This window comes from the organism of the source record quoted next, unplaced genomic scaffold, assembly GCF_019419815.1.
Source record: "Pyrus x bretschneideri cultivar Hongxiangsu unplaced genomic scaffold, Pyrus_bretschneideri_v1 Contig102, whole genome shotgun sequence".
Lineage (NCBI taxonomy): Eukaryota > Viridiplantae > Streptophyta > Magnoliopsida > Rosales > Rosaceae > Pyrus > Pyrus x bretschneideri.
Window position 1 is genome coordinate 368,950 of NW_025999394.1, and position 15,434 is coordinate 384,383.

The 15,434-nt window shown below is 40.0% G+C and overlaps 1 protein-coding gene across 1 annotated transcript; it reads left to right on the forward strand.

The window, feature by feature from the left end:
- The first annotated feature begins 238 nt into the window (after nucleotides 1-238).
- On the forward strand, nucleotides 239-2,950 carry LOC103965565 (probable O-methyltransferase 3). The gene is made up of 3 exons (XM_009378633.3): nucleotides 239-1,066; nucleotides 1,455-1,746; nucleotides 2,682-2,950. The coding sequence occupies exons 1-3, from the start codon at nucleotides 254-256 to the stop codon at nucleotides 2,948-2,950; spliced, it is 1,374 nt and encodes a 457-aa protein (XP_009376908.2). The 5' UTR covers nucleotides 239-253.
- Nucleotides 2,951-15,434: the final 12,484 nt, after the last annotated feature.

The following is a 15,434-nucleotide window of genomic DNA, read 5'->3' on the forward strand; positions in this document are numbered from 1 at the left end:
ATATTATTATTATTATTATTATTATTAGAAAGCATGCTTAACCTGTGCATGGAAGATGAAACGTCAGTAGGCTCAGTACTATGGGAACAGTGTCGAATATTATATATTTTTCTCATAATTTGTGTATGTAAGCTGTGCTATATAAACTGATCCAACCTATCCATTTTTTCACAATTAATATAGCAAGAGAAGAATCAATCATAATATTCTCGAAGCTGTATACTTGATACTTACACACACATGGGTTTGAGTAATGGTGAAGTGGGTGCTATTAGCCTATGAGGATCTTGGAGCTCAAGCACATGTTTGGAACCACATGTTCCAGTTCATAAACTCCATGTCACTCAAATGTGCAGTTCAACTAGGCATCCCAGACGTGATTCACAACCACGGCCAACCCATCTCTCTTTCCGAGCTCATCGCCGGGCTCAATGTCCACCCTTCGAAAGCTCATTTCATCTCACGCCTCATGCGGATCCTCGTTCACTCCGATTTCTTTGCACAGCATCATCATGTTCATCATGATCGTGACGATGCGGAGGAAGAAGTAGCTGTTGTGTTGTATAGCCTAACACCAGCTTCCGGGCTTTTTCTCAAAGACGGACCATTAAACACCACACCGTTTCTGCTCATGGTACTTGATCCGGTAATTACAGACCCATTTCACTCAATGAGTAATTGGTTACATATGAATTGTGGCGATGATCTAGTTCCATGTACACCATTTGAGGTGGCAAATAGAATGCCTTTTTGGGAATTGAGTGCCAAGAAACCGAGGTTTGGTGACTTGTTTAATGAAGCAATGGAGGCGGACTCCAAGCTTATCGCTGGGGTGGTGGTAGGAGAGTGTGGAGGAGTCTTTGAGGATTTGAAATCCCTGGTGGATGTTGGAGGGGGTACAGGAACAATGGCCAAGGCCATTGCCAATGCATTTCCCAACATCAACTGCACTGTGTTTGACCAGCCACATGTGGTGGCTGACTTGGAAGGGATGGCCCACAATTTGGGATTTGTGAGAGGAGACATGTTTGAGGAAATACCTCCAGCCAATGCAATTCTGCTCAAGGTAATATATCTAACGCGCACAATTATTTATCTTAATCTTTGTTGTTCCATAACCAATTTCCTAATCAATACATTGTTGCTAGTAAACTATCTCATCCTTGGTTGTCTTTGGAATTTCTAGCTAGCTAGTTCAAATCAATTGTTAAAAGATCAAATTGTTACCTGTAAGAAGGTAGTGTATTATATTTCATCAGACACACAAAACTGACACATTTGCTAATACAATCTAATCAGGTGGAACCCCATAATAATGGGATCCTAATAGAGTATGTTCCAAATTTTGTGTGTATGCATTATTGATGTAGTTGTGTTTCCAGATCCTCTAGATTAATTTGGGTAAATGTTGTGACTAATTGAATATATGTGATTCATGATCTATATTTGTTTAGTGGATTCTGCATGATTGGAATGATGAAGAAAGCGTGCAGATATTGAAGAAATGTAGAGAAGCAATATTTCTGAACAAAAATGAGGGAAGGAAGAAGAAGATTATCATCATAGACATAGTTGTGGGGTATGGCGATAACAAGACGAAAATGGACAAGAAATCAATTGAAACCCAACTCATGTTCGATATGTTGATGATGTCCACCATCACTGGCAAAGAGCGTAGCGAATCAGAATGGGAGAAGATCTTTTTGGCTGCTGGATTCTCTCATTATAACATCACTCATATGCTCGGTTTGAGATCTCTTATTGAAGTTTACCCCTGAAATTAGATCATCATGCTAGACTGCTAGTACTGTATTATGTGTGGATTGTATTATGCAAATAAAGAATGCCCAGAGAGCAGCAGGGCACCTTTTTTTCTACAGTAGAGTGTCTGCAACTATGATTCAACGATTGTTACTTCCGTTGTGGGTGCAAACTTTAGGTGATCAATGAATGTTAAGTTTTGATGCTTGAAAGGAGTTTCCCTGTTGAAGCTTTTCATAAACTTCATCTAATATGATCCTCTTACCGGATCCAGCAAGAAAAACAAAGACATTTCTCATTGTCATTAGCCAAATAGACAAAATTAATTTAACAAACTAATTTGCTCTGATAATACGTTCACAATTAATTGAAGTAAAATCAATATGAATCCCAATAACTAGTCAATTGTAGATAATTACAAACAAAACTAGCTTAGCGTAGCTAATTTCCCATATTACATTTGCTGACCAAACAAGCTATAAAATGCTCATCTTTCTCAAAAATTTTAAACATTGCGACTTGTACTGCTACTTCCTCCATTAGTACTAGTACTAGTAGTAGTCGGACTCCCTTGCTACCGTCTTCCTCCAGAATATGATGGCCTCTCTTAACCAAGACAAGAGCTAGGGATTAGAAGAAACCACTTTTTAAAAATGCTTTTTTGTGTATGTTTTTTCCTTGAGCTGGAAGAAATTTCCTTCGGCAAATAATTTCATTGTCTTATACTGCATTGCAAGTTTGCAACCCTTTTATCTCATTTTTGGTCCTAATTTATCATCATTTCTCAATTCAGATTCTTATAAAAAAATTTGGGCTTTCAGCAATTATGGTGTTAAGAAAGAAACATTTCACCCAAATGAAAAAGTTGACATCTTTTGGAATTTGATGCTAATAATAATTATGTATGTTTCCCATTAAAGGTTTTGAGTTGGAAGAGATGTTGATGGGTCATACAGCCGGTATATCTGAGCCTCAGTCATCCAAGGATTGGTTACTTCCTTATGCTGAATCATCTGAGTTAGATGATATTGACACTGCAGACTGTTCTGAGCAAATACTTTACACAGCCTTCTTCGAAGAGCTTGCAAGGAATATCGTTAAGTATGACACTGTTATATGGCTTTCTATATCCCTATTGCTGGTTAGCTTGGGGAGTTGGCATCATCATGCTTTTATATCTGCCCTTTAAAAGATATGTTCTTCAGAAGGACGTTTCCTCAAGAAAATTATATGTTATGCCAAGTGAAATAGTTTACAAGGTGCACGCCTTACTTGAATTCTTACCATGTTTCTAATTTTGTCTTTAAACTGAATGGAATTGTTCTATTTTCGCATCTTTGCTTATACGAAAGAAAAACAATGCATCGAGGTAATTCTTCTTCTCTCTCTCGTCCTTTTTCCAAAAAGGTTTCGAGGCCATCTTTCATAGTCTTCTGGGGCATCACTACAATTGAGAAGCATGTGTTTGGGTTAATATTTGAACATTGAACTTAGATGAAGAAAAGCCCAAGAATACCTAATTAAAGGAGACTTGCCTGAAGCCCAACACCAAGCCTAGAAGCAAATGAAGCCTTCTCAGCCAAAAAGCAAGCCACGTGCTTACCATTGAAGTGACAAGTGATGGAGATTAACCTACTACTAGCCAAAGAACACTTTTTAGTGGCATTACAAGTAAAAAGCTGATGACTCACTACCCTTCAGATGCTTTTGGGCAAGAGCAAAGTTATAGCAGTCGGGCTAATTTGCTTATAAAAGGAGGAAGAGGCCCTAGAGATAACAACACTCAACCAATCAAACAAACAAACAAACATACAAACTCTACTCTCAAGCCAGATTTGCTTCCAAAAGCTGAAATCAACCCAGATTCAGTCAGTTTTAGCGACAAGTTATCTCTTGTCTAGATTTCCTTAGAAAGCCTATCTTTCTCTAATTTAAGGCTCTGCTACCTTCAACCATTGTAGTATCGATTTCCTCATGTAAACTTGTTTACCATCCATCTATTTTTAGCATATAAACCCCTGTTAACACAAAGAGAAGTGACTGCAGGAAGTTTAACCTTGACAGACAAGGTGAAATCTTGCCCGAAGCTCTTTGTTTGTTTTCTGAATTTGTAGATCTATTACTTAATGCATTCTCCAGTATGTATTCAAGTTATTTCCATCAGTTTTCCTACTTTAAGAGCCCCATTTGTATTTGGATCTAGTCATTTTAATTGATACGCTTTCATTAAAATCAATCAAGAACCAAGTAAATGACTTAGAGGGCTCTAGACTCCCTTCATTCGAACATACAAGACTATGAACTAAAAGTCCTTATTTACAAGGCAAGAAAAAGAACTTAATGTGGACTTAACCCATCCACGACACTCTTTTGATAACAAGAAGTTCGAGTAACTTGGGACGCAAGTAATCGACAAAAAACACTATTGTTCTACATCTGCTATACTAAGATAGCAGTGGCACGCCTAGCAATTAGTTAGTTTTGATTGCAAGCCTCAAGGCCTACACCTAAAGCCCCACAAAGGCACCTTTCAGAACTAACTTTGTCCTCTTCTTGTAGCACATCAACAAGTAAGAGCCTGACTACACATCCAAAATGCCAATCCCATGGGGAGTTGTGCTAAGGTCCGAGGATCCCTCTCCAAAGAAATCTTTGCCTGAACATAATTTGGACATTCATAGTCTTGTATGCCAAGAAGAAGAAAGAAGGAGAAAACCTTCAGGTGGAACACAGAATACGGCCACCCTAGTGTCTACCAAGATTGAGCATGACAAATCATCTAGAGGATTTTCCTTCCCTGCAAGGACTAGCTATTCTAGAGAGTTCGACTTTATCCAAGAAGTCAGGAGGAAATGTAACCAATGAAGATTTGCAAGCCACCATGGTACAAGTGCTGAAAAGTATGGAGAAGATCACTCTGGAAATTAGATGAGAAGTAAGAAGACTCTGTTCCTTAACAGGAAGTCTGCAAAGAAGATTAGATATGGAGTACTCTACTCCAAAAAATGGTTATGCTAGGGAAGTGATGAGAAAGGCTAGCCCTGATAAAGAACTAGTTATCCCCCTATTTCCTTTTCTTGAGGAAAAGAGGGATAAGGGAAAAAACAAGGAACGATCTGGAGTTAGTCAGCTAGTGTTGGAGGAGATCCTAGAAGCAGAGTTGCCTAACCCTCTATTATTTTCACTAGATAGCAGGGGGCAGAGCGGGCAAGAAAGAAAGAAGTATGGGATGCCCCAGTTAATCGAAGGATCCAATGGAAAAGGCAAGCCTACCAAGGCAGACAAGCCTCCTCCTTATAGGCCTTCATCATTGGCCAGTAAGGGAGGGGATGCCAAGTGGAGACAGGCCGACCCAAAGAAGGAAACCTTCTCGGGCAATGATTGTAGCTCGAAAAATTGGGAGCCCCACATACCCCATACAATAATAAAGCTAACCAGCAGCTCAGAGATAAGTTAGCTGAGTTAAGAAGGATGGTGGCCCATAATGCTTAACCTCAAGCTTGCTCGTTGTTCAGGATCACCTACCAGAAACCATACCTAGAGTATATTGATGAGCAGAATCCTTTTCCACTCATCTTCAAAATGCCCGCATTCCTTACTTTTAGTGGAGAAAATGGCAGTGTGTCCTTTAGAGATCACATTTTCAAGTCCTCTAGAGATCCTAATTATAAGTTAAGATTGTTTAGGAACTTGTTGGTGGGTCTAGCATCTTAATGGTATTCTTTGTTGCCCCCCAGTTCTATTGCTAACTGGGGGCAAATGAAGATAGCTTTTCATGAACAGTTCTACCAGATGGAGCCTGAGATGTCTATTAATGACTTAATGGAGGTGAAGCAATATGAACATAAGTATACCTGAAGACTTCATGATGAAGTTTAGAAGGACAAGAATGAGGTGCCAATTCCTATTAATCATGCCCAACTCATATCCATTGCTCAGAAGGCTTTGAGGCTGCCTTTGAGAAAAAAGTTTTATGATGTACAATTCAATGAGTTGCAAGAATTGGTAATTGCGGCCATAAAGTATGAGAAGCTGTTACTTGAAGAACAACAAGTGAAACACTCATCTACGGTGCCTCCTTTCTACAAAAGTAAAGCTGCAATTCACCAAGTAGAGTTTGAAGAGGCAGAGCTAGAAGAAAGTAATGAGCATGGAAGAGAAAGGGTGGACATGTGTGCGGCAGAGATGACTACCTTCAAACCTTTAATAGTGAAGGGGTAGTTCCACCAATCAAGGATTAGAAAGTGGTGATGAATGATGGTGGATTTGTCCTTATGAAACCCTCTAAATAACAGAGTTATTCTTTTAATTTAACCAAGGCCTCAGAAATCTATGAAGAGTTGGTACGGGTAAGAGTGATTGTGCTCGATAGCACTAGAAAACTGCCTAAGCCGAGGAATTGAGAGGGAAAAAGTATTGCAAGCTACACTACACTTTTAACCACTCTATAGCCAACTGTGTCTAGCTCAGGGATTGGGTACAAGACCACATAATCAAGGGAAAGTTGTTGTAGGAGAAATCTCAGGCCAATATAATGATTGACACAGATCCTTTCCCAGAAGCGCCAATAAGCATGATCAACTTGACTTGGGTGGAAAAAGAGAAAGGAAAAGCCACGTGGGAAGTAAAGGATGAAAGGAGGCAAGTTGATAGGCCTACTGAAGGAACTATAAAGTTGTCCGAGAAGCCTAAATCAGTCATAGTTAAAGGGCTGGTGTTTTGTAGCAAGTGCCAATGTGAATGTGAGTTAGAAGTGCCAGCATCAGGAGCCATTATTAATCAAGAATTGATCATAAGATAGAAGAAAGAAGAACAAGAAGCTCGCAGAAGCATTATGCAGGTAGCTGAGAAAGAGACATCCAAAAATGTTTTCCAACGGTTGGGAGGAGATTCTCAACCAAAGGGCTTGTCAGAAGTGTTCAAAAATTATGAAGCCTCTTAAGAAGGCAAAGACAGAGAAGCCCAAATACCAAAATGGGTGGACATGAGGCCATCCCAGCCAAGCTGTATCAGTGGAGATGTCAGAGTAAAACAGAAGATAGTGAATTGAATCACGAAAAAGAGTCCTGCTCGACTTGGGCAGAAATGGTACATGATTGGAAAAGATAGGTGTCCTGTCAAAGAAATAAGGGCCTCTATGATCATGAGAGTTTAGAGGTAGCACAAAGGCCACATGAATTCATTAAAAGTCCTCACTGCCTCGTAAACCTCTGAAAATGTGAAGTTTGAAAAAATACCTCATGGGGGAAGAAACCAACTTCATTGGAGAACCAAAAAGGAGGTAGAAAAGGCTAATAACAAAATAGAGGGGGAATGAGGTCATGTGCCACAAAACCCTTCACCTGGGAAGTATAGAATCTTGAGGAGAGCTTAGGGAGACATGGTAATGATACCAACACCAAGATGGAGCCCATAGCCAATATGTTTTGGGACTATCTCGCCTGAAAGGGGGATACCCTCACCATTGTTGGTCGATACTCTTTGCGAAGTTCCAGGAAAAATGCCAAACTTTGGCATAACTCAAAAGGAAGCGCTACTTAAACTAATGCTGCCAAAAAAAAGCATAGGCCTGGTTAGATGAATTCATAGGCCACAATAGGAACAAGAATGAGGACTTACCTGAACCTAGCAACTTCCATGGAAACATGACATTTGTTCTATCTGCCATTTTTGTCCTAAGCATGATCAACCTACCACAATGGAGGGTGATTAATTGGCAATAGAACATATGATGACACATGTTAGTGTTGAAGAAGCAGGAAAATAGGAGTTGGGCAGAATAGGTTTGCTCGAGCTCACAAAAAGAGAGCCCAAGAGAGTTTATTCAGACATAATGGTCTTTAATTGCCTGAGCTTGGCTTTAGCTAACCATCTCAAGCTTATATATGTAACTGCTTATCTGGAGGGAGTACATTTCAAGAGGGCTTTGATTGATGGATGAGCTATGGTCAATGTGTTGCGGTATAAGCAAATAGAAAGGGAATGTAGAAATGAGGAGGATCTTATCCGCACAGATCTAACAGTTTCCAGTTTCTCTGGAGCCATCACTAGAACTCATTGGATATTGCCCTTGGAGGTTGACTTGGGCTCCAAGCAAATCATGCTAGCTTTCTTTATTATGGATAATACTTCCACCTATGGAGCTTTACTAAGTCGAGATTGGCTCTAAGCAAATCATGCTAGCCTTCTCTGTGCCTTCCACCTTGCATCAACAAGTAGCATTTTACCACGAGGAATGAGCCATGAGACTAGGATTTTGGGAGATGGTAGAGGTCGAGTTACCACCATTCATCCCCACAGCCAATATTGCAGAAGCCAGCTTTTACAATCCTAGTATTAGGATTCTCGAGTGCTTAAGAGCTGATGAGAATGGCCGCCCAACTAAGGTGACGGCCTAAAAGCTTTTGGACTAAGGATTGTTCCTCACCAGGGAAGAATGAGATAGGCCCCATATTGTCTTAACTCCCCAACACCAGTGATGTCAGAACAAAGAAAAAAAGACCAAGTAGTTGCAGTCAGGTCCTTAATCAAAAGATTGTTGGTGTATGGAAGAGAGATGAAGCAAGAAAGGGAAAGCTTGGCTGACGAACAAAAGGAAGAAGCTTCGAGCATCTAGGACAGAGATGAAGAATAGTTTTTTTGGGAAGGAGTTGGAAGCATCCATACAAATGGTTGAATGTATATATGACCTGGATGAGCCATAAGAATTGTCTGAAAGTCCAGAGTTGGTCGAATTTTTGTGTGTAGAACCCGATAAGCCACTACCAGATGTACAAGATCCCTTAGTAACCATTGATTAGAGGACTAAAGAAGATCTAAGACCTATACAAATCAGTGGCCTGTTGAAAGCTGACGATCGGGCAAAGTTAGTTAGTCTTCTGCACGAGTTTAAAGACTGTTTTGCTTGGCATTACACCGAGATGCCAAGTTTAGGTTTAACCTTAGTAGAACACTTAATGCCTATTAAGGAGGGATATAAACTTGTAAAGCAAGTACCACGGTGGATGTCAAAGGAGATCCAGGAGAAAGTCAAAGAAGAAATTGAAAGGCTAGTGAAAGCTGGATTTATCAGGCTTGCCAAATATGTCGAGTGGTTGGCCAACATTGTACCCGTATTAAAAACTATAAATAAAGCAGTTTGATGTTGTGTTGACTATAGAAACATTAATGGAGCCACACCTAAAGATGAATATCCCATGCCCAAGGCTGACTTATCTATAGATGCAATTGCCAAACACAAAGTCCTATCTTTCATGTATGGGAATGCTGGTGATAATCATACAAAAATGGCTAAAGAAGATATACGCAAAACAAATTTTAGGTGTCCAGGTTATGTTGGAGCATATGAATACTTGGTGATGCCATTCGGGCTAAATAATGCTGGAGCAATCTATCAAAGAACGATGAATGCCATTTTTCATGACTTGATTGGCCATAGCATGGAAGTATACATTGATGACATCGTGGTGAAGTCTAAAACTAAAGAACAGCACTTGGTAGACCTCAGACAAGCTCTAACAAGAATGAGGATCCATAAGCCAAAAATGAATCCTAAGAAATGTGCTTTTAGGGTAAGGTCGGGCAACTTGTTGGGATTCCTTGTTCATCAAAGAGGGGTAGAAGTCGACAAAAATAAAGCTCAGGCAATAATGGAATCACATCTTCCTACCAATAAAGTGCAACTGCAAAGGCTGTTGGGGAAGATTAACTTCTTAAGGAGATTCATTGCTAACTTGGCGGGCAAGATTCAGTCGCTAACTCCTTTGTTAAGATTGAAAGACAAGGAAGAATTTGAGTGGGGCCTACCACACCAAGAAGCTTTTGACAGGATAAAAGCTTACTTAGCCTCTCCACCAGTGCTTATGCCACCTCAGAGAGGGAAGCCTTTAAAGCTTTATATTTCTACCTCTGAAAAGGCAATGGGAAGCTTGCTAGCCCAAAACAATGAAGGTGGGAAGGAACAAATTATTTACTACCTTAGTAAAATCCTTACTGAGCTAGAAACAAGATATACTCCAATAGAAAGGTTGTGTTTGGCTTTATACTTCACCGCCTGCAAGCTAAGGCATTACATGTGGCCTTGCCACATCCACATCATTGCCAAGATATATGTGATCAAGTACATGTTGTCAAAACCAATGCTAACTGAGAGAATTGGAAAGTGGATTCTAGAACTATCAGAGTTCAGCTTTTAATATGTGCCTCAAAGAGCGATCAAGGGACAAACAATTGTAGACTTCTTGGCTAAGCACCAAGAGTCTTAATAGGAGATTATTCACATCCCAGGAACTTTGGAAGTGGCCAGTGTGTGGATCCCTTCAAGCAAAGCCTTCTCAGGAAAAGAAGAATGGATCCAAGAAGAGATAAAAGGAATAACTAGCCTATGGATCATTCCTTGGAAATTGTATTTTGATGGTTCTTGCACTTAAAATGCTGCTGGAGTTGGGATTGTCATCATTGATCATAAAGGTACCCACCACTGTTATTCATTCTTCATGGATTATCAAGGGAATACCAACAAACGGGCAAAGTACGAAGCATTGATAATTGGCCTAGAAATCTTAATGGAGTTGGGGGCAACTGAAGTCGAGGTGTTTGGTGATCAATCAGCTAAGTGGGGAGTACAAGTGTAGACACATCACCATGGCAGATTATTACTTGGTGGCCACTTAATTATTATGTTATTGGGGCACTGAAATATCAGTTAGCCATATTCCTAGAGAGTCAAACGCAATTGCCAATGAGATGACGCAATTGGCTTCTGGAGGACAGATCCAAGAAAGGAAGTTAGAAGAGGATATAGAAGTTCAAAAAATAAATCTCCCTTCTATCTTTGAAAGAGGATTCAACCTAAATGTGATAACTGAAGAAATGAAGATAGAGGATTGGAAGACACCTATTGTTCAGTATTTGAAAGATCTGTCTTTCCCCACAAGTAAGAAAAATAGGCGACAAGTAACTAAGTATGTATTGTGGGAGGAAAATCTACTACGAAAAACTCTAGATGGGTTGTTGCTAAAATGCTTAGGCCAAGAAGAATCAATGAGGGTAATGGCCGAATTACATGAAAGAATCTGTGGGGCACATCAAGCTTGAACTAAGATGAGATGGTTGCTTAGAAGATATGGCTAGTTCTGGCCCAAGATGGAGAAAGACTGCAAAGCTTATGCCTGAAGGTGTGAAGAATGCCAAAGACATGAACCTCTCCAACATGTTCCCTCGGTACCCTTGAACCCCATCGTCAAGCCTTGGCCTTTCAGAGGATGGGCAATGGACTTCATCGGCCATACCCAAAACCCCTCCTGCATTGCCACTCTAACACAACCCAACTACCTTTGTCTTTCTCTCTTGTCCCTCTCCCACGTCTCTCTCTCTCTCTCTCTCTCTCTCTCTCTTTCTTTGTTTCTTTCTTCGCTCTGCAAATCTTTTTCATGAATGGTTTGGCAAACACGCGAAAGGATGTGAAATAGATGTCTAGATATGGAATTTATGAAAATTGCCAAGTCCAATAAGACCCTGTGTAATTGGAAATGAAAGAAATATGGGATTTGATGGTTGTTTGGTGTTCAACCAAGCAAAGTTTGGTGGTGGTGGTGGGAGAGAGAGTTCGAGAGTAAGATGAGAGAGAGATGGAGAGAAACCAAGAAGAAAAAGAGAAAGAGTAAATTGTAACATTAGTCTCTCAACTTTAATCAAATTAGAGTAATGGTCCATCAACTAAAAATTCATCACTATTGGTCTCTCAACTCATCAAACGTGTAGCTGTGGTCCTTTTCGTCAACTCCGTCAGAATTCTATCAAAATGATTTATGTTGGAAGGACCATTAGCATAATTGAGTTCGAGTTAGGGGATTGTTTCTCCAGTTGAATTAAAGTTAAGGGACCATTGATATAATTTTTTGTATTTGATTTTTTATATTTGCCCTTGATTTAGGCACACATAGCATGAGACTCATTTTGATGGAAGTTCTAACGGAGTTGACAAAAGGGACCATAGCTGCCCATTTTTATAAGTTGATAGACGAATGGTAACGTATTTTTAGTTAAGGGACCATTGGTACAATTTACTTAAAGAGAAATGAAGAATAATCCAAAAAAAATGAGACTGGGTCTTTAGGTCCCACTCACACCAAAGCCAGAAAAGACAAGGAAAAATTGCCCAATTAATGGTAAACCAAAATGTCCTCGACTTCCAAGCTTCGTAGGATCTTCATTCTAGTTTCAAATTTCGTTTCGTTTACACCCACACATTCATAGCAACATGTACCATCCAAATATGTCAAGAAATGTAGCAAAACATGGAAGGATCTAAATTGTTCACTTAAAGCTCCGGGGACGGAAATTATATGTCTAAAATATAAACTCGTCGCAACACTATGAAATACAAAATTTATACGCCTAAAATATAAACTCGTCGCAACATTATGAAATACAAAATTTAAATAGTGAAATCCGGGGACGGAATTTCACATTATCGTTTGTACTAAATTTTTGGGCCCAAAATAATATTTTGGGCCGAGCTGAGAGTCATTCTCGGCCCAGTAACATTCATCTAGAATTTTATCATGGGCTATCTAGCCAAGGTTAACCAAATCTTGTTGTAGTTTAGATAAAGGAGAGGTAGCCGAACCCTAGTACAAGAATGAGTCTTAAAGCTAGAGATACTTAAAATTAGGGAATGAATCTAGTTCGTTAAAGAGCTTAGTTCAAAGTCCTATAGAAGTCAGGATTGGCCAAAACTTGATCAGATTGGGATGAGGAATTCTAATTCTAGTACATCTCTAGTTCAGCCATAGGGGGTTCATTACTATAAATAGAGAAGGGAGTGCATCATTCAAGCCTCTCCAAATCAGCACACATTGCCCCGCGTAAAGCTTCTCAACAAACTTGAGATTTTACCTTCTTCCCTTTTCTTCCCGCTAACACTTCTTCAGTTTAGATAAACATCATTGTGAAGGCAACCGACGACATCTTCAGTTTGGATAGATAGCATTGGAGCCGTAGATTAGCCGATCGAGGAACACCTTTAGTTTAGATAGACAACACTACTTCAAGTCTGACTAGTTATAATCCAAGTCTCGGTCGACAAGGATTTTCGAGTCCTTGTTGGTAGAGGTCATCTCATCAACCTTTTCATCGAAGTGAGGTGTTACCAGGTTACTAGGCTTGGCACATTAAAAGCTGAGTTTTATTTAATGATTAGATATTCACCAGTACATTTCAGAGTTCCGCACTCTGACAGTCAAACCACATTTACGATCAAGACATTTATCTTTTTCGAGTATTTATGTCTATATAGTCTGGTACTAATTCAGTGTACTTATACTCTCATGAATATAATTACCGAGACTAAACCCGGCATCGACAATTTGTGAACTTCGCAGAACTAGCAGCCTTGTCTTTAGGCTCTAGAACCTGAAGGCTGAGATGTGTTCCTAAGTCAGCAATGCACCCAACACCACATTGGCACTCCCCGCACATAACCGAAGGACGTAGTTAGCTTATTAATTACTCTGTCTGCATGCCACACAGGCTTAGTAGCTTTTATGGTCAACATTTTGGAGTGCCTGGTGGGACCTAGTGCTAAAACTATGAAGTTCATGACCATTGAAACACGATCAGTAAAAAAGAAAACAGTCATGGGTAAGTCAGTCAATGACTAATCTTCCACCTACAGTCCAAAGCGCAGGATAAGATGGCTTGCCACAGGCATAGAATCTTTCCGTTGTTGTGACACTTGAAGCCACAAGTGTAACATGCCGAGAAAATGAAGTTAATCTCAGGAGTTAGACCCGTGATTCAGAAATTCCCACCAAAATGACAAAAGGCATTTTTGTTGAAGGATTAGTAGAGGCTTGTGACGAAGACAATGATAAGGCCTTCGATCTACCATCTAGATTTTTTCTTCAGCAACGATTTAAAGAGCAATCCCGACAATTTGAGCAAATGTTTAACCGAGAAGTAAAGAACATACTTGAAGAAATGTGTGATAATAGCATTGTGCATAACAGATTGCTAGAAGTTCTGGTTAGTAAAGTCCATGAAATTGGACCCACCGATTGATCCCGACATCTTCTTCTAAAGAATAACCCCCTGCCAACAATATAGGGAAAGACAAAATCTACTCGGCTTAAAATGATTGACTTAGAGAAAAATGGTGGATCAAGCAGCAGATCGGACAAATTTGACTAAGGAACAGAAACGGCATCTGTTGACATGGTCAAAGTCCAGAGGATGATTGATTCGGCCTTAAGAAAGGGGCCAAAGTTTCCAAAGTTCTTTCACCCATACCCAGCCTTTGTACAAAGGTTCGAGTATCCTAAGGTGTTTAAGATTCCAGACTTTAGCCTTTTCATCGGGGAATCATCCTTATCCTCATTAGAACACATGGCTCAATTCACTGCTCAATGTGGATATGTCAACAATGACTTTCATAAACTACGATTGTTCAATTTCTCATTGATCGGCTTAACATTTGCATGGTACATCAACCTCCCACCCAACTCCATCCAAAGCTGGGAGGAATTAGTTGAGAAATTTCATGACCAATTCTATCGGCCAGGGATAGAAATGTTAGTCTCTTCTTTGGCCAGGATGGCTTAATCATCTGACGAGTCACCAATGGATTATCTTACGAGATTTAAGTCAGCACGAAACTGGTGCTGAGTACCCATCCCTGAAGCCGAGTTTGCTAGGCTTGCCCTAAATAGCCTGGATGTAGAGTATAAAAGAAATTCTTAGGGGTAAACTCCCGAGATATGTACGATTTGGCTCAACATGTCGAGCAATATAATTACTTGCTCTAAGAAGAGAAGATCTTGAAGTCCCAAACCTTAGGGACAATCAACAAGAACTCAACGGTAAGTTATGCATCAGCCGAAGGTGAGGAGTCTCAATATGCCAATACAGATGCGGATGAGATAATCATTGACAAACCTTACATGTACCAAGCGTTGGTTCACGCTAGCTCTAAAAATGTCAAAAACCACTTGACCTTTGCTGAAGCCACTGTCAAAACATCAATGGTCTATATTTTTGACATCACCAAGGTCGACGCTATCTTTGACCAATTGTTACTTGCAAAAATCATCAAGCTTCGGCCAAGGCATAATATTCCCAAGGCTGAAGATTTGAAAGGAAAAAGATATATTGTAAGTACTATAACTCGAACGAGCATACAACAAATAGAGCTGGATCCAGAGATGGATCGACAATGGTAAACTTAAGTTTCCTGAAAAACAAATGATCGTTGATGCCGATCCTTTCCCTTTGAGAATGGTAAGCATGGTAGATGCTCATCTACCCAGGGACAAGGGAAAAAGAAAAATTGAGTTCATCCTAACGCAGTTTGTCCTTAAGCGGAACTCTCGGCCACGATTGAAAATCGATCTATCTGCCAACGAGCCACCTAAATACTTTTCCAACCCAGCTTATGGCGAGTCAATGTCGAACTCCAGCGCAAAGGAAATTGAGGGTCGATGGTTTTATGTAATCGATGTAAATCAAACATCATCTTAACTGAGCCAAAAGAAAATCCACATCTAGCTCAAACATCGCAACCAACACCTGCAACTATGACATCTCAAAAAGTGCTTAGTGTAGGCTAGCGCTAGAAAGTTTGCAACTGGCTGGGCCCTCAAACACATAATAGTAAGCCTTCTTCGGCCAGACGA